Source organism: Theropithecus gelada, chromosome 4, assembly GCF_003255815.1.
Source record: "Theropithecus gelada isolate Dixy chromosome 4, Tgel_1.0, whole genome shotgun sequence".
NCBI lineage: Eukaryota > Metazoa > Chordata > Mammalia > Primates > Cercopithecidae > Theropithecus > Theropithecus gelada.
The window spans coordinates 110,765,936-110,785,474 of NC_037671.1; the positions used below are offsets into that span (position 1 = coordinate 110,765,936).

The 19,539-nt window shown below is 38.1% G+C and overlaps 1 protein-coding gene across 1 annotated transcript in view; it reads left to right on the forward strand.

The window, feature by feature from the left end:
* The first annotated feature begins 3,902 nt into the window (after positions 1-3,902).
* The window catches only part of TFB1M (transcription factor B1, mitochondrial), a 65,168-nt gene continuing 49,531 nt past the window's right edge, over positions 3,903-19,539 (forward strand). The window contains exons 1-3 of the mRNA XM_025381329.1: positions 3,903-3,910; positions 9,567-9,751; positions 12,760-12,911. Coding sequence (XP_025237114.1) covers positions 9,619-9,751; positions 12,760-12,911 — 285 coding nt within the window. The 5' untranslated portion in view covers positions 3,903-3,910; positions 9,567-9,618. The remainder of the gene's footprint in view (positions 3,911-9,566; positions 9,752-12,759; positions 12,912-19,539) is intronic.

Genomic DNA, 19,539 nt, shown 5'->3' on the forward strand with positions numbered 1-19,539 from the left:
AAAATACATATGAGAAATAAAGGGTTGGGGCCAGGGATGGTGACTCACGCCTGTAATCCCAGCACTTTGGGAGGCTGAGGTGGGTGCAACACTTGAGGTCAGGAGTTTTCAAGACCAGCCTGCCTGGCCAACAGGGTGAAACCCCATCTCTACTAAAAACACAAAAATTAGCTGGGTGTGGTAGCACATGCCTGTAATCCCAGCTACTGGGGAGGCTGAGGCAGGAGAATTGCTTGAACCTGGGACGCAGAGATTGCAGGGAGCTGAGATCGCACCATTGCAGTCCAGACTGGGTGAAGAAGCGAGACTCTGTCTCAAAACCAAAAAACCAAAAAAAAAAAAAAAAAAGATTGGCTGCAGATTGAAGCACAAGAGAATAAGAATAACAGGGACAGTTACAAAAACTTGGTTTGGCAATCTGCAACAAATCATTTCTAAATTCATTGGAATTTGGGAGGCATTTTTCCTATAGAAATAGGAAGTCATTAATATTTGCTTTTGTAGTTTCACCTAGGTATCCAATCATGACTGAAGCATAGTTTAAACTAAAAATAAACTAAATTTTAAACTAAAAACAGTTTAAGCCATAATTGGATTCCTACGTGAAACTACAAAAGCCTGTTTAACTCATAAGTAATATATATGTTATAATACGATATGCTATGATAGGATGTGATGTTGATATATTATGACATGATATAATAAAGCATAATGCAAGATAAATGAACTATTGCAGTTATTATAGATTCCTAGGCCGGCACTCTTCTTTCCTTCCCAATAGTCCCTACCATTTATAAGACTCTTAAGCAAATCATTTTGAAGATAATCTAAAATTACAGGATTTCCATCACAACATAATGTATATAATTTCACAACACCATTTAACATTTTTATTATAATTCAAGATTTTATATTTTGCACCTCTACTTGATTTGGTATAATTGCTACCTAAACCTTTCTGCTGGATTAGAACCACTGACCCTTCCTTACTCCCATCCCCAAAAAGAACAAGAAAGGTGTCGAATAGGCCTAAAATGAATAGTTTTGAAATGGACAATAGTAAGATCAAATGATGCACTTGTGTTAAGGTATAATATTTGTAATTCTGTCCTGAAGATAACTCTCCAGTGTTAAAACTGTCAATGCCTCTAAATAATGAAGCAAAAGAATAAAGAGTTAATATGCAACGGCCAAGCTCAATAAAAATCTGCAGAAGGAAAAATCATCTTTCATGAAAGCTACAGAATAATAAATGAGCAGTAATCTTCTGAGCTTACTGTGTCATATGTTACAACAATAAGGGAACTATATCCTGATGGTTATTTCATTTCAATATCATAAGAACATTTATTTTAATACCATACAATTTATATGTTGATTATATATAGCTAGATCTATGTCTACTAGATGAGCATGTTCACACAGGAAGAGGGAAGGAGAAGAGAATTACGAATTTATGAAATAACTTTAGTGTTGGCACTATATTTGGTCCATTACATGCATTGTCTTATGAAGTATAATGAGACATAATACATATTTTGTAATGCTATAAGGCATCTGTTACTATTCTCATGCTGCAGTCAAAGCAGCTACATTGGTTTTCTGGGGCTGACGTAACAAATTACCATAGATTTAGTGGCTCAGAACAACACAAGTGTGTTATCCTCCCATTCAGTCATTTAGAAGTCTGAAATGGCTCTCACTGAGTTCGTATCAAGATGTCAGCAGGGCTGCCTTCCTTTCTGGAGGCTCTAGGGGAGAATCAATTTTCTTGCCTTTTCCAGCTTCCGGAGGATGCTCAACCTTCTTGCCTCTTGAACCTCCTCCACCGTCTTCCTCCATCTGCAAAGCCAGCAACATCAGGCCAAGTCCCTCTCACACTGTCATCTCTCTGGCTCTGTCTTCCAGTTCTCTTTTCCACTTTTAAGGACTTGTGATTGCAATGGGCATACCCGCATAATCCAGGATCATTTCCCTGTCTTAAAGTTAGCTGACTGGCAACCTACACTCCATCTGCAACCTTAATTCCCCTTTGCCATGTAACCTCACATATTCACATTTTCCAGAGATTAGAATGTGAACATCTTTGGGGGCCATTTTTGTGCTTACCACAAAAACTAAGTTCCAAAAAGATTAGGTAGCTTGCCCAAGGTCACAGAAGTAAAAGGAAGATGGAGCCTGGATTTTTACCCAAGTTTTCTTAACTCCAGCCCCCCTGCTCTATTCAATACAGTTTGCTGTGCAGTTTGTGTCTAAAACTGGCAACAATCTCCATGGTTTGGGTCTCATCAGGAATCATATCTTGGTGCCCCTTGTGTGTCAGGCACCCTGCTAGTGCTGCATACACAAAGATGAATAAAATACACTGTTTTATTTGAAGAGCTAAGAGTCTGACAAAGGAGGCACTGAAATTATATTATATTACAATGCAGTATGTGATGATGCAAGTTACTATATTGCAAAATGCAACATGGATTCTGCTGGGTTCCTGAATGTAGCAGAACTGGACCTCAGAGTGGAAGGGATCAGGGCCAGAGTGGAGAGCATGACAAGAAGGTGGTCAGTAAATATCGAAAAGTTTCTCACAAGGAGTCACACTTGTGTTGGGCCGAGAAAACGAATAGGATTTCGCCCAACAAAGCAGATAGAGTTGCAGAGGCATTCTTGTGGAGTAGCAGGTCTCAGGATACACTAAGGAAATAAAGGAAGGCATGACAGAAATGCAACTAGAAAGGAATTTAGACCCAGATTGTGTCAGACCTTGAGTGGCACAATAAGAGGTCTGAACATTCTCCCTGTAAGTGGTAAAAAAGGAACCAGGAAAAACTTTAAGCCAAAGAGGAGCATAAGCTGGAGAAAGAGAGCTGATTTAGAAATATAAGCTTCTTAGAAAGGCTACTGTGATGGCTTCATGATAGGGGTTCTTGGGAAGAAATATAAGATGGTCTACAAAAAGATCTACCCAGGACTTTTAAAAGTTTGAAAACAGCTATAATTTTTTGGAGTTTCATATTCTTATAGAAAATAAAATGTACCCTAACTAATCAGAGGAAGTCATTTTCATTCATTTATTTAGCAAATATGTATTAAATATCCATTGTGTATCAGAATTTTTCTAAGTGAACAATTGGTTCACTTTAGTGAACAAATAGATACTGCCTTGTTTTCATGGATCCTACATTTTAGTAGAGAAGACAGACATATACTCAGAAAAACAAACAAGCAACATAAATAATAATGAAAACCAAGGGTAGTTGTACCAAAGGGGGCACACAAGACTGAGACAAAGAGTCGCAGAACAGGTATTGAGATCCCTGAGTAGAAACAGGACTGACTGATGCTTAGTCTGAATGTACCAGAATGGCCATATTATACTTGTTACAATATTGAATTAGGACACAGCCACACCTGCCAAAAATAGATGCTCCCAGGATCCCCAAAATACCTGCCACTGGTGCCTGAGCCACACTGGATTCTCCCTTAAGACTTCCTAGAAGTCCTCATAATCCACTAACCAAAGAGTTAATGCTTGGCCTGAGGATCTAGATCTACCTCCAGCTCTGTGACCTCTGGCATTTTTTCTGATTGTTAGACATTGGCTGTCACCTTTCGGTAGGTCAGTTAGCAAAGACATTGATAGAGAAAAAGAGGAGCCCTGTGTACCCTGAACCTGAACCTGTTCTACTAAGATGGAACCTTTGGAAGAAATCTGTTGATGTGACACTTAAGACTATGCTTTAAAAAAAAAAATTGAGGAAGCAATAGAAAAGCAAAACCTCAAGGTTAGCTTGTCAAAGGTCAAATTAGGTCCTTCTCTTGTTAGAATTTGTCAAGAAAAGCTCCAGTTGAAAAGGTCACCTTGAAGTCGAGACGGAAAAAGAAAAGGCGATAGCCAGCTGAAGAGTGGGAGGTGATCATCCCAGGCAGAGAAAACTGCATATGCAAGGAAAGAGAGGAAGCAAGCACTTGGCATGTTTGAGGAACTGAAAGAGGACCGGCAGGGCCACAGCTTATCTTTGGGAAGGTGGATCTAAATGAGGTTGGACATAGGTTTTTTAGGCCATAGCGAGGGATTACATTTTTATTTTAAATGCAATTGGGAGTCCCCTGAAGGGTTGTATGTAGATAAGTGAAGTGATCCAATTTCCACTTTTAAAGCTCATTTTGCTGCTGAATATAAATGTATTATAGAACAAGACTGAAAGCGGTTGCGGGAATGAATGTGAAGGATGCTGGCAGCAGAACTGGAGAGAAGTCAATTGTGAGATCTGTTGTCGAGACAGGATTTTGGGAATTGAGGATGGTATGGGATATAGATGTTGAGGGGATGGAGAGATCATTGATGAAGGTCGTGATATCAAATAATAGATTTTCAATGTAGACAAAACAGCCTTATATTGGAAGAACATGCCATTTAGGACTTTGATAGCTAGAAAGGACATTTCGATGCCTGACTTCAAAGCTGCAAACAACAGGCTAACACTTAATAGGGGCTAACGAAGTTGGTGACCTTAAATTGAAATCAGTGCTTATTTATCACATTAAAAATTCTAGGGCAAGTAAGAATTACACTAAATCTACTCTACTTGTGCTCTAGAAATAAATGAAACAACAAAACCTGGATGATAGTACCTCTGCTTACAGTATGGTTATCGAATATTTTAAGTCATTGTTGAGACCTACTGCTCAGGAAAAAAAAATCTTTAAAATGTTGCTGTTCACTGATAACACATCTGGCCACCCAAGAGCTCTGATGGAGATACACAAGGAGATTAATATTGTTTTCATGCTTGCTAGCATGACATCCATTCTGCAGCCCATGAATCAAAGAGTACTTTTACTTTCAAATCTTATTATTTAAGAAACACATTTTGTAAGGGTATGGCTACCCTAGATTGTAATTCCTTTGATAGATCTGGGCAAAATAAATTGAAAACCTTCTACAAAGGATTTACCATTCTAGATGACATTAAGAACATTCATGACTCATGGAGGCTACAATATCAACATTAACAGAAGTTTGGAAGAAGCGGTTTCTAACTCTCAAGGATGATTTTGGGGGGCTCAAGACTTCAGTAGAGACAGTAATGGCAGATGTGGTAGAAGTAGCAAGAGAAATGGAATTAGAAGTGAAGCCTAAATATATGACTGAATTTCTGCAATCTCATGTTAAAACTTGAACGAATGAGGAGTTGCTTCTTAGGAATTAACAAAGAAAGTGGTTTCCTGAGATGGAATCTACTCCTGTAGAATACTGCTCCTGTGAAAATACTGTGAACATTGTTGAAATGCCAACAAAAGATTTAGAATATTACACAAACTTAGTCGATAAAGCAGTGGCAGAGTTTGAAAGGACTCATTCCAATTTTGAAAGAAGTTCTACCGTGGGTAAAATGCATTGTATGCTACAGAGAAATCTTTCACAAAAAGAGTTAAAAGATGTAGTAAACTTCACTGTCTTATTTTAAGAAACCACCACCCTGATCAGTTAGCTCCATCAAGTCAAGGCAAGACTCTCTACAAGCAAAAAGATTAACATTCACTGAAGCCTCAGATGACCGTTAGCATTTTTTTAGCTATAAGGTATTTTAAATTAAGGTATGTACATATTTTTTGTAGACATAATGCTATTGCACACTTAATAGACAACGATAGAATGTAAACATACCTTTCATATGCACTGCGAAACCAAAAACTTCATCTGTCTCACTTTATGGAGATATTCACTTTATTTTGGTGGTCTAGTACTGAACCTATAGTATCTCAAAGGTTTGCCTATATAATAAAGGCTAGTTATTTTATAATGCTGTTAGCATATTTTCTTCATTCACAAAAAGGTTTGCTTACTGTATAGGAAAAAGCTCTACCCATAGCTCCCTGAGTCAAATGAGTTGCCCATCCTCAACACCTCATTAGAATACGTGATAGTAATTCACAGACCTTTGGGGACAATGAGCAGGCTTTCAAATACTGCTTGAAATAGGGATAAACACTATATTTTCAAAAATAGTGTAAGTGTTCCATGGTTCCCTCAGGCAATTAGCTGGTTTTGTTGCCATAAGTTGTCCTACTTCTATCTCCACAGAATAAGCATTTGGTCTGTCTGCTCAGTTATCACGTTTTTCCTTTTTCCCTCTAGGTAGGTCACTAGATTCCTTTGTGAACAGTGGGCATCAAAGAGCCATTAAAACAAAAAAACCCTAAATTTGTGCGAAATGCAGCTCTTAATATTTCTCTGGAGCATTGAATCATATTATATGTAATTATAAAATACTATCAGAAAAGGGCACTTTACATACCATAATAGTCATTTTATAAAGTTCAATTTGGCAATTCCAAACCACATTTAATTTTCTCTGCAAATTCCCACATGGCAGGAAGATACTGCTCTCTGCAGCTTTCAAGTCTCTTTCAGGGAACGGTAAAATGACAACCTTTTAGAATTAGCACTTTTTCTATAAATAGACACTAAATCACTTATGCCAAATACAGTCACATATGCATTTTTATTAAAATAAATACTAAAATAATAAGTAATTTTCCTATATAACCATTTTGGGATTTTATGCAAATTAGAATTCTGCAATATAGTTTAGTATGAATCATTTGTAGTTCTTCATCTTCACTGACAGGTGGGGCTAGTGATTTCTGTATTAATTATAATATTTTAGCATATTAAAATCTGTATCTAGATGAAGCAGACACTTCAAAGCTTCAAAACTGATGAAACTGCATACCTCTCTTTTAAGGGATAAAACCATTTGCATTAATATGTGAAATACACTACTAAAACACCCCCTGCTGATTTCTTAGGCTTTTGCAGGGAATTATGCATAATTTTCTGAAAATTAAAAACCAAGGATTAGATATTTATGATGATAAAAATTGGATCTCAAAAAACTATTAAAAACTTGGAAGATTCTCCTAAGCTAGAATTTTTAACTCAGTTAAAAAATTATTTAACACGTACCAGAGGTTAATAAAAAGCATAGTGTAGACAGAAGATCTAAACTCAGTTCCACCACTTACTAGCAAAGCACTGTGCTATGGTCTGAATGTCCCCCAAAATTCATGTGCTGAAACTAAATCACCAATGTGGTAGTATATTGAAAGGGAGGCCCTGAGGGGGTGATTAATTAATTGAGGTAGAGCTCTCATAAATGGGATTAGCAACCTGATAGAGCTGGAGGGAATTAGCTAATCCCTTTTTGTCCTTCTGCCTTCGGACATGTGAGGACATGACATTCCTCTTTTCTGGGGGATGCAGCGACAAGATGCTATCTTGAGGTAGAGAGAGCAGCCTTCACAAGGCACCAAACTTGCCAGCTCCTTGACCTTGGACTTTCAGCCTTCAGAACTGTGAGAAGTATATTTCTGTCCTTTATAAATTACCCAGTCTCAGATAGTTTGTTATAGCAGCAGGAATGAACTAAGACACATCTTTGTGAACCTACATCACAGAACTGAAATGAGAATTAAGTAACATAGGAAGCTTCTTTATAAATAGTAGATAATAATCTCACAAATGTCAGTTATTGAAAATGGCATAGTATAAGCCACCCATAAATTCATATTTACATCTGGGGACAAATTATCAGGCATCTACAAATTCTCCATGCAAAGGTGTTTTACTCATTTAGATTTTAGTTTGTTTTTATGTTGATGTTAATCTTTTAAAAAGCTTATGTGATTATATTTAGGGTCATCTGAATATCCTCTTTATACCTGTTAGGCAACGTGTATGTTCATGGTAGCATTAGTGCCAAATAATTCAAATTCACTTGTTTACAAGCTACTGAAAACAGATGCAGGCAGACTTAATATGTAGCTTCCATGCTCCTCCAAAAGAAAGACAAGTGACAATGGAAAAAAATTTGAACAAAGATTTGGTAATAGTTTGACTCCAGAAACTAATGAGAACATCCAGTCATTAAATGGCACACTGTATCACTGGTAAGCTGAAACTTTAAAAAAAAAAAAAAAGGAATCTTGCCAGTTAGCACTAAGTGTAATGATTTAAGTGTTCATCACTGTCAATTAATAAGACCATTTATATTGGTTTTGTGTATATTTATTGCAATTGTTTAAATAGTTACATGAAAACTGTAAGCTTATGTTTACACCTAGATTCGTATTTCTATATATTTAAATGTTAATAAATTAACATAAATTAGCTTAAAAATAAGCTGACACTTGAGTGTGGCCAGTGAGATCAGAACTCAGAAAAGACACAACTCAGGTTGTCTTCTCTGTACTTTGCTGTCTGACTCTGGGCAAGTCAAATGACCTCACCTCCCCTATTTCTTCACAGCAAACTAAGAATAATAATCTCATTCACACAGGACCATTGCGAGGAGTACGTGAAATAATGAATACAACCGGGAATGAATGCCTTCTCAGGTAGAGTGTGTTGTGGACAATAAGATATCTGAATCAAGAGTCTGTACTTTCAGCCTACATTTTGATGCCACGTTGGGTAAATCTCCTTACCTCTATGGTAGTCACCATTGTTTTTTAAAGTTAGGAGATTATCTCAGTTCCTTTTAAAATAGCTTTTATAGAAGGTGGTTGGGTTTTCCACTGGAATTTCAAAGTACTCCCCATTTCTGTATCATGCCCACAGTTATTTCGGTTTCCACTAGCTTTTTTAAAAATTTACTGAGGGACAAAAACGTTAAGATTCATTTGTGATCAATGCAGCAATGTCCAAATACAAGCAGGGTTAAAAGAGCAAAATTATCCCATCTATCAGAGAAACTTTAATATTTTTCTTTGCTTCGTTGTTTTATCTGGTATAATGGAAGGGCAGAACTCATATTTGAGTCTTCTCTCTGTTCTTAGCTGTAATCCTAGCAAATTAAATGACCTCTTTACACTGGCTAATTATTCATCTGCCAAACAATTATAACAGCCACCATTGATCACGTACGAGCTTACCCAATGCCATGCGTGCACTGTGTTCTCAACGTGCACACCAGGCGAACTCTCCCATTTAGTGCTCACAATTTTGAGGTGGACATTAGGTCCACTTAACCGATGAAAAAACTGAGGCTGAACAAAGTTAAAAACCTGTCATGCAGCATCTGCAGAGCGGAGGTTCTAAAAACACCTCACCGTAAGAAAGAACTGCTAACAAACAATAGCTCTGCCTCTAAACACCCGCTTTTCGTCTAATATTCACAGATGGGCATTTGGAACGTCAAAGGGCCAGAAGCCCTTAGAACCTTCAGGGCTGGAGTAAAGCGGCTGCAACAAATTCCAGAGCAACTCCCTCGAAATACCTCACCCTGCCCAGGCCCCGCCTCGTCCCGCCCTCCTGGGCGCTCTCCCAACCGCCCGCTCCAGAGAAGCCTCGCCCACCCGGCTCCTCCGCCTCTCTCACTTGCGGAAGTCGCGGCGCACCCTGCCTGCCTTTCTCGCAGGAGGACGCAGCGCATGCGCTCTCAGCACACCCGGATTTCCTGTCTACCGCCATCGCTTCCGGTGGGGTAGGTCTGACCAATGGGGCTGGCTCCGAGGCGGGCCTTACGTCTCGCAGATTCCTACCCTGCGCGTTACTTTCGGAGCTTCTGTGAAGGGCCGGGGTGGGACAGGGGTGGCTCGTGCTTGCCGAGTCTCATGGCTGCCCCCGGGAAGCTCAGTACTTGCCGTCTCCCGCCGTTGCCCACGATTCGAGAAATCATTAAGTTGTTCAGACTGCAAGCAACGAAGCAGCTATCACAGAATTTCCTCCTGGACTTGAGGCTGACAGGTGGATGGCTTAGCAGTGCTCCCCGGATGTCTCCCCAGTGTCCCTAGGGGCGTGGGCCGGGGGGGTCTCACACGTCCCCGCGGGCGGGTGTCCAGGCACTGGCGTGCGACGGGCTTTTGGTCAGGTCCTTCGACCTCTTTGTATCAAAAGAACTCCGGTCCCACCGCCCAGGAGACACGTGAAGTGCGTTGATTGCTCACAAAACTCCGCGTTCAGGGGGATGTATAGCCTGCAGGCAGGCTGCATAGACGCCGAGCTCACTAAGGGAGGAAGGGTTCGTGTGTCGTGAAAGGCGCTGGTGAATACTGGAATCTGGGTCACTTTGAAATCAATCACTCTGAAGTGGTACAGCACATGCTGACTGGACTTGCTTTACATGCAGTTTAAAGTTACCAGAATTTAAATTGGTGCCAGGATTTTATCAATAAGTTGGTGAAAAGAGTATCCCTCGTAGGATTCGTGGTTTAAACGTTTACCTGTTGAGTCTAAGAAAGCCTCGGGGACGCTAATATTCATTCATAAGTATGTATTAGGCAAGCACCGTTGTGCTAGTGTTGGGGGTAGGATATGGGCGTGAACAAGGCAGTGTTTCCTCGAGGAGCTTACTTTTAGCAATTTTACATTCCCACACCTAATTGTTTAAAGTCACTTTTTATGAGATATAATTTATATGCAGTAAAATTCACCAGTTTGAAGTGCTCAATTTGATTAGTTTTGACGAATGTATTAATACATGGTCGTTCCACTACCATCACCATTGCTTAGTGATGTTCTATGAGATGAGATTGCAAAAATATATTACAAATATGGCTACTAAGTCAGTGCTGGAGTACTTAGGTTTTGAGATGTTCATATTTCATTCTGTTTGGTCCCACTTCAGAAGTTGCAAAGAGCAGTAAATCACGCCCAAAAAGTTCATTTTCACTTAAATGAAGCACACTCCAGAAAACATAAAATGTTTTATTTCTTGGACGTGTAGTCTTTATTCTGCCTGTAGCAATATGACTTTGGATAAAATAATGTAACTCTTAAGTGTTCTCATCTTTTTTTTTTCTTTTTAAGACGGAGTTTCGCTCTTGTTGCCCAAGCTGGAGTGCAATGGCGCGATCTCGGCTCACTGCAACCTCTGCCTCCCCGGTTCAAGTGATTCTTGTACCTCAGCCTCCCAGGTAGCTAGGATTACAGGCTTGAGCCACCATGCCCAGCTAATTTTATATTTTTAGTAGAGATGGGGTTTCACTATGTTGGTCAGGCTGGTCTCGAACTCCTGACCTCAAGTGATCCACCCGCCTCGACCTTCCGAAGTGTTGGGATTACAGGTGTGAGCCACCGCGCCTGGTAGTTTCCTCATCTTTTAATTGGAAGAAGGGCTTACTACTTTAAAAGATTACCCACTCTAAAATTCTTTGGTTCTAGTAATAGTTAGTGCCAACCTTTTCGCTTGTTATAGCCACATCCTAAATATAAATCACCATTCTTAGGGTAGAAGTTATAGGTCTATCTATATTTTTTAAAATATATTTTATATATTTATATAATGTTATATTTTTTAAAATCCTTCAAATACATTTTCTCATGAGCTTTTATCTTCAGGAGTAAGTTTCAAATTCTAGGTATTATCCACTCTTTCTATGGGAACCAGAGTTAAGGGAGATTAGGGTACTTACCTGAGGTTAGATGCTCAGGCAGAGGAGAGCAAGAATGAAATCCAGGCTCATTGATTTGATAGTGCTTCTTTAATATTCATTTGTATTTCAATGTGCCTGAAGAGTTTGAGAGCAGAGACCTGCCTACTGTTGTAGCTCTCCATTTTAAAGAAGGAGAATATTAAATTTATTCCATAATGTGTCCTTCCTGTTCCCCCCTCTGAGAGGCATTGGCTTTAGAATTTATACCTGTGTTGAAGTCCATGACCTTGTACAAATGAAACAATAGACAAGGAAACTGAAAGGTTAAGAGAAATGAAATTGGGATAGGAGTCCTTGGTTAACATGTAAGGATTAGGTGAGAATGTGTGTAAAACGATCATAACAGGTAAGATGGTCTGTGGATGCTAATTCCCTCCCTGTTTAAAGACTAAACCATTTTTGGATGGTTAAGAAACTAGTTTCTTCATTTTAGCCGGCAAAGATATGTTGTTGAAAACAAGCAAAAATAGGACTGTGAACACTTACAAGAAGTGCCGGTATGTTTTCAGTGACTAAATTTCCACTATCCTAGGAAGACCAGTTCCTTGCATTTCCATATCTCAAAGTCACTGAGACCAGCCCATTGCATGTTTTTCCAGATGTGATGATTGGCTGCACTGAGTCAATACTTTACTCTTTTATGATGTCTTAAGGGCTGCTAAGTTGAATTTGATTAATTAAAAAATTTATTTTTCCATATTAACATGCATGTGTGCAAAGCTTTAAAAACCCTCAACTGCTCAATTTAACTTTTTCCTGAAAATGACTAAGAATTCAAATTTCTGAAAATCCTGTGATCTAAGAACTTATTGCCGTTGCCATATTGACCACCAACAAGATGTCTCTAGATAAAAAGGAGACTTCAGCACTTTTTGCTTTTGGATTTCACTAGCAATACTAGCAATACTGAAGATTCTGTATGTGAAACTAGTGTTGCTTATTCAGATATTCAATGTTCAGTAACTATAGAAAAGCGCTGCATGCTTTCTGTTCTTAGGAGGTGGTTGGTTTCAAATCAATTTGAAAAGAATTTGCATGGGGCAGATAGAAACTGCAATATTAGCTAAATTTAAGCTAAGAAACTTTGTCATGCTAATCCTGTTTTTGTTAAGGAACTAGTACAGTTCAACGGTGCTGTGGTAGCATATTGAATTGCCACTTCATGTTAATTTAAGTAGAGAGTTAGTCAAATAAATGTTGTACGTAAAGGATCAATTGATTGGGTAATGGCTGGATTTTTATAGAAGATTTTTCCCGCTAAATTTCATACGTTGAAATTTGCCAAGTTAATCGAGATAACTAAAACTCTTTTTCCTCTAGATAAAATTGTCAGGAAAGCTGGCAATCTGGCAAATGCGTATGTTTATGAAGTGGGCCCTGGGCCAGGGGGAATCACAAGATCTATTCTCAATGCCGACGTCGCTGAACTTCTGGTGGTTGAAAAGGACACTCGATTTATTCCCGGATTACAGGTGAGATACCCAAAGAGCCTTCTTTAGGAGGCAAAAGCTGAATTTAAATCTTTATGCCATGATGCTTAAACCCCAGGGCACACAAAGATTATGTAGGTTTTTCCTCAACTATAGATCCCCAAGGCCCCATTACAGAGATTTTGATTCCATAGTCTGGAGAAATCTGGAAGTCTCCATTTTTAACAAGGACTCCCAGATGGTCTGTTGACTACACCTTGAAAAAACCTACTTTACACATTTTTGCTAAACAAACTAATTGTTTTATGTGATTTTTTTTTTAAAGTCTACTAACAGCTATGCATGTCGTGGCCCGTTCCTTCAAAAATAAATAATAATAAATAATGGCCAGTAATGACTCATTGGTGTGACTTTTGAGAACTTCATTTAGGTTCAAAAAGCATTTCCTCAAACAAAAGATGAGTAAGACATATGCACGCTTTTCATCATGAGAGACTTAATTATGCAGCTTAAGGATTCTTTTATAAGATAAATTTTTTAAGTGAAGGAAGTTGTACTTTCATAGATTTAGGATGAGGTATAAATGAAATGATATATGCATCTTTAAAATACAGGCACTGTTATTGTATGAGAAATAAGAGTTGAAGGAACTGGGCATGTTTCAACTGGAGAAAAGAGGCCCAGGGTAGGAGCGTACACAGCTGCACATCCAAGGTTGGTGGTAGATAGGATAAGCTTGTTTTGATCTTTTCTAAGAAAGAACTAAAACAAATAGATGGAAATTGAGGGAGACAGGATTGAGGATTTGAAATAAGGAGGAACTTACTTTTTTTAAAACGCTAGCAAACAGTGAAATAGATTGTATCAGTGATCTTGTAAAGGGATATCCTCATAAGGGAACACTTAATGACTTAAAGGCCTTTGTTTGATTCCTCCGTAATTTTAAAACTTTAAAAGAGCCCTGAACCTTTGGCTCAGATGACAAGCAATTTATCATGTGACTTTAATAGAATAATGTAGTTTTCTACATTATTATTTCTGTACAAAAGGAGAAATTGATTTAAAATGAGTACATTCTGATACTAACTTGTGTATATATTAATGGAGAAATGTTAATTTTTGTCAGAAGAACAGTTTGAAAAATTGTTTTTGAAAACCTAGAACTTTTTGTGCATGTATCTGATTTTTTAAGAATTATGTATCAGTTAGAGGTGGAAATGGGAACATTATGATTTTTGGTAAGATCATGAGATTATGAAAAGAAACTGAATAATTGTATAAACCCCTTTGGGCTTATTCATGTAGCCCGTTTTGGACATAGGAATGCTCACGTGACTTTTTTGCTCTTAAAAAGATTTCTTGTCCCTCATATGTCACCATTTGTTGGGTTTATTCTTTCTTATTAGGCCAGGGGTGAACCAGATTTCCATTCATTCCCACATATTCTCCTCTCTGATATGAACAAAAGATCTTCGAAGGCAGACTGTTGAAAAGAGTGACTGCCACCCTTCTCTTCTCAGTTTCCCCAAACCCCTAAGTCACTACGTTCCTAACTCCAGCTGTGTTTTATCTCATTCGATGTATCATCATCTGACATACTGTATATATGTTCTTCCCATTTGTTTGTTAACTGACTCACCTGTCTGGATTGTAAATACCTGAGGGTAGAGATTTGTGTCTGTTTTGTTCCCTGTTGTACCTCTATCTCACATAACAGTACCTGGTACATAGAGGTGTTCAGTAAATGTCTCACATGAGAAACAAAAAGGTTGACCGACTATTTCTGTATCTGTGTATGTATGTGTGTATGTATCTCTCATATTTGATAATTAAATGTATCATTAAATAGTGAAAGTAAATATTTGTGTAGCATTGATAATGAAAAAGTTTTATGCTCTTTTTTTCTAAATTTGAAGGCTGATTTCAAGTTACATTACTCTACAGGAAATGTATATTTGACTTCTCATTTGTTTTCAGTAGAAACAAAATTAATTCTTAGTATCTTATATGCAAGAAAGGAATTTGCCTTAAAAAGAAATGTTGGGTACTAAAATATCAAATGGGCTTTTTTTTCCCCTGTAAGGAATGTTTCAATATGTAAAACTACTTTCTTTTAGAGGTACTAAATTAATCATAAAACTGAGTAAAAGCAGAAAGAAAGTGATCTATTTTAAGGATTCCATTTTAGTGATTTCTAAGCTAATATAATTACTTTTTAAAGAAATTGTAATAATTTATAAAATATCTTCTAGCTGAAAGCCTGTCATTTATAGCTTAATTCAATTCCTACAGTATTTTCATGAGGCAGTTTAGGGGAAAGAAAAGCTGGTGCTCATACAGGATTCATGCTCAGCATGTTCTAAAGGTAAGAAAAACATGTCTAGTATGTTTAGTATAGTATAGTTTTGTGGTAAAGACACAGACTTCAGCATCAGCCTGCCTGGGTTTAACTTCAGATTCTACTACTAGTTGGGTGACTTTGGGTAGGTAATTTTGTCCTCTGTGCCTCAGTTTGCTTGTAGGACTCGTATGAGGATTAAGTGTATGCCTGATACTTAGAAAGCACTCAATAATATCTTAGTTATAAGTAATCAATTAAATTATTATCCCTATGCCTTGATTACCTCTGGTGATTAATGACTGATCAGGAGACCTCTGATCTGGAAAGAGGTATCGGAGGAAGTCATGTTATTCCATTGGAGCACTAGAAAATTCCCCAGTGCTATGGAAACATTGGGGCATTCTCCAACTCATCAAACTTGCATTGGACACCTAGGGTTTCTTTTCTTGATGTTGTCACATTCTGATTGTGCATTTCTAGGTTTTTAAGTTTTTCATTGTTTCTTGTTACATTTTCATGACTGACTGGATGCTCTGTGCTGTGGAGAGGAGTGAGGAGATTTCCTGAATCTCAAGGAGCTTGAGGCCTTGATAGGTTTTTTCCCGTTTCTGAACTGGAAATAACTTAGATTTTCTGACATCTCAGGGAATTTGAAGCTTTGATAGGTTCTTCTGCGTTTCTGAAGTGGAGATAAATTTTGTAAATCATTTGTACCCCTTCAGAGAAGTAGTCCAGATTCTCCCTCATTTTATTTTATTTTTTTCTGTTTATTTTAAAGCAAACTTGTCCAAGCTATTGCCCACAGACTGCCTGCGGCCCAACACAAATTCTTAAACTTTCTTAAAACATTATGAGATTTGTTTTGCATTTTTTTTTCAAGCTCGTCAGCTATCGTTAGTGCATTTTATGTGTGGCCCAGGGTAGTTCTTCCAGTGTGGCCGAGGGAAGCCAAAAGATTGCAGAGCACTGTTTTAAAGGCTTCATATATTAAAAATAATATAATAATACCTAATATTTATGGAGAGTTAATCACACTAAATACTTTGTGATGTGGTTTGGCTCCGTGTCCTCACCCAAATCTCCTCTTGTAGCTCCCATAATTCCCATGTGTTACGGGAGGGACTCGGTGGGAGTTGATTGAATCATGGGGGAGGGTGTTTCCTGTGCTGTTCTCGTGATAGTGGATGAGTCTCACAAGATCTGATAGTTTTAAAAATGGGACTTTACCTGCACAAGCTCTCTCTTTGCCTGTTGCCATCCATGTAGGATGTGACTTGCTCCTCTTTGCCTTTCACCATGATTGTGAGGCCTCCCCAGCCATGTGGAACTGTGACTCCAGTTAAACCTCTTTTGTAAATTGCCCAGTCTCAGGAGTATCTTTATGAACAACATGAAAATGAACTAATACACTTTGTTTTACAGCTTTTTTGAGATACAATTGATGCTCAGTAAACTGCACATATTTAAAGTGTACAAATTACTGAGGATTTGTGTGTGTGTGTGTGTGTGTGTGTGTGTTTGAGACAGGGTCTCACTCTGTCACCCAGGCTGGAGTTCAGTGACACGAGCACAACTCACTGCAACCTTGACGTCCTGGGCTCAAGCAATCCTCCCACCTCAGCCTCTTCAGTAGGTGGAACTGCAGGTGCACACCACCATGCCTGGCTGATTTTTGTATTTTTTTGTAGAAATGGGATTTCACCATTTCTACATGGTGGTCTCAAACTCCCGGGCTCAAGCATTCTGCCCACCTCAGTCTCCCAGGATGCTTGGGATTACAGGCAAGAGCCACCACCCCCAGTTAACTGAGTTTTGACATATGTGTGATTGCGTGAAACCATCATCACAATCAGGAAAATAAACAATCATCATCATCAGGATTCCTCATGTTTCTTTGTACTCTATCCTTTCCTTCCCCCTTTACCTATCCCAGACAACCACTAATCTGCTATCTCTATAGCAGAAGTTTATATAAATGGAATCGTACAATATGTACTTTTGTTTTGGTCTGATGTCTTTTACTTAGCATAATTATTTTGCAATTCATCCATGTTGAGGTGTTCATCAGTAGTATGCTCCTTTTTATTGCTGAATAGCATTCCATTTTATGAATATACCACATTTGTGAATCTGTGCACCTGTTGAGAGACTTTGGGTTTTTCTATTTTTTGGCTCTTATACTGTAATAAAGCTTTTATGAACATTCATATGCAAGTGTTTGTGTGGATACACACTTCCATTTCTCTTGAGTAAAAACCTAGGAGTAGAATATCCTGGTCCTGTGTAGAATATCCGGGTCCTGTGGTAGACGTATATTATACTTTTTATGGAACTACCAAATTGTTTTATAAGATGACTGTGCCATGTTACATTCCCACCAGTTGTACTTCAGAGTTCCCGTTGCTCCACGTGCTTGCTGAGACTTGGCATGGTCAGTCTTTTTAATTTTAGCCATCCTAGTGAATATGTAACGGTATCCTCTTGTGGTTTTTAGTTGTGTTTCCCTAACAGGTAATGATACTGGACATATGATGTGCTTATTTGCCATCTTTGTATCTTCTTTGGGGAGTTATTTGTTCAAATATTTTTAGTACTTTTACTTTTTTTGTCTTATTATTGAATTTTAAGAGATATTTATATAGTTCGGATCTGAGGCTTTGTCAGATACAGATTTTGCAGATGTTTTCTCGGCTGTGGCTTACCTTTTTATTTTCATAACTGTCTTTTGAAGAGCAGAAATGTCATGTTTATGAAGTGCAATTTATCAGTTTTTTCTTCTAGATTTTATGCTTTTTATGTCTTATTTTTAAAATATTTGCCAAACCAAGATCACTAAAAATTTCTCATATGTTTTCTTTGAGGTATTTTATAATTTTAGTTTTTACATTTAGGTCTTTGATACATTTTGAGCTAATTCTTGCATATTGTGTGACGTAAGGTTTAGGTTCTTTTTTAATACCATTTGTTGAAAATACTGTCTTTTCCTCATTGAATTGTCTTGGTACTATTGTCAAAAATCAGCTGACTTTACGTGTGTCAGTTTATTTCTGAACTTCCAATTCTGTTCTATTTATCTATAGGTCTGTTGTTTCACCAACAACCACCTGTAGAATTCATTGAGCTTCTTGGATCTGTAGGTTTTCCTGTGCTTTTTGCTCTCTAATGTCTGAAAATTGTTGTTTCTTCTATTTTCTCCATTTTTTAAATTGGTTTAAGGCAGGAGAATGTGCCTGGTCCCTTAGACTCCATCTTTGTCAGAGTAGGAAGTTTCAGGATTCTTCTTAACCATTAAATGATGTGGTTTTGAAGAATTTTTGGAGACAGAAAGTAAGTCATTGTATTGTTAGTATTGCCGTTGGTTGGTTGGTTGGTTGGTTGGTTGGTTGGTTGGTTGGTTGATTGGTTGGTTGGTTTGTTTTTTGAGGCAGAGTTTTGCTCTTGTTGCCCAGGCTGGAATGCAGTGGCACGATCTTGGCTCACTGCAAGCTCCACCTCCCAGGCTCAAGCGATTCTCCTGCCTCAGCCTCCCGATTAGCTGGAATTACAGGCGCCCACCACCACGCCCATCTAATTTTTTGTATTTTTAATAGAGACTGGGTTTCTCCATGTTGGCCAGGCTGGTCTCGAACTCCTGAACTCAGGTGATTCACGTGCCTCGGACTCCTAACCTTTGGGTTTTTTTAGTAGGTAAACACTGATTATTTCCACTTCATTGGCATAGTGGAAAGTTCATGGGATTGAGCATCAAATAGTCTAGTGACCAAATCTCAGATAGGCCACCTACTAGCTTCGTGACCTTAAGCTTGCTATTGAACCTTTTTTAGCTTCAACTTTCTCATCTGCAGCATGGGAATAATAGTTCTCTTCTGTGGGTATTGCAAGGATGGGTAGAAATGGATGTAAAGACCCTGGCATAATCCCAGTAGCCAGTAATAGTTGCTATTTTAATTATTCCCCTTCCAGCCATCTTATAAAGAGACATATGAGGTAATTTCAGCATCCAGGCAGAAAGAGCTATTTTTAATTAGAGATAATGAAGTTTTGAAATTCTTTAATTTCTAACAAATTTTTTAAACAGGAAGATTGCCTACCTTGCTGTTGTGACATAACTACTTACTTTATACATGTAACTTACTTGATGTTACCATAGTTAATTGTAACATAGACAAAACTCAACAAATAAGCAAAAAGTGGCTTACAGCCAAAGTGACTTTTTAGTCCATACAAAGTAGAAGTACAGAGATCAGTGGTAGAAGCAGGTCCACTGACAACTGTAAGAAGTAATAGTTGTTACAGTGACAGAAAGCTATAAAGGACAAATATAAAGAC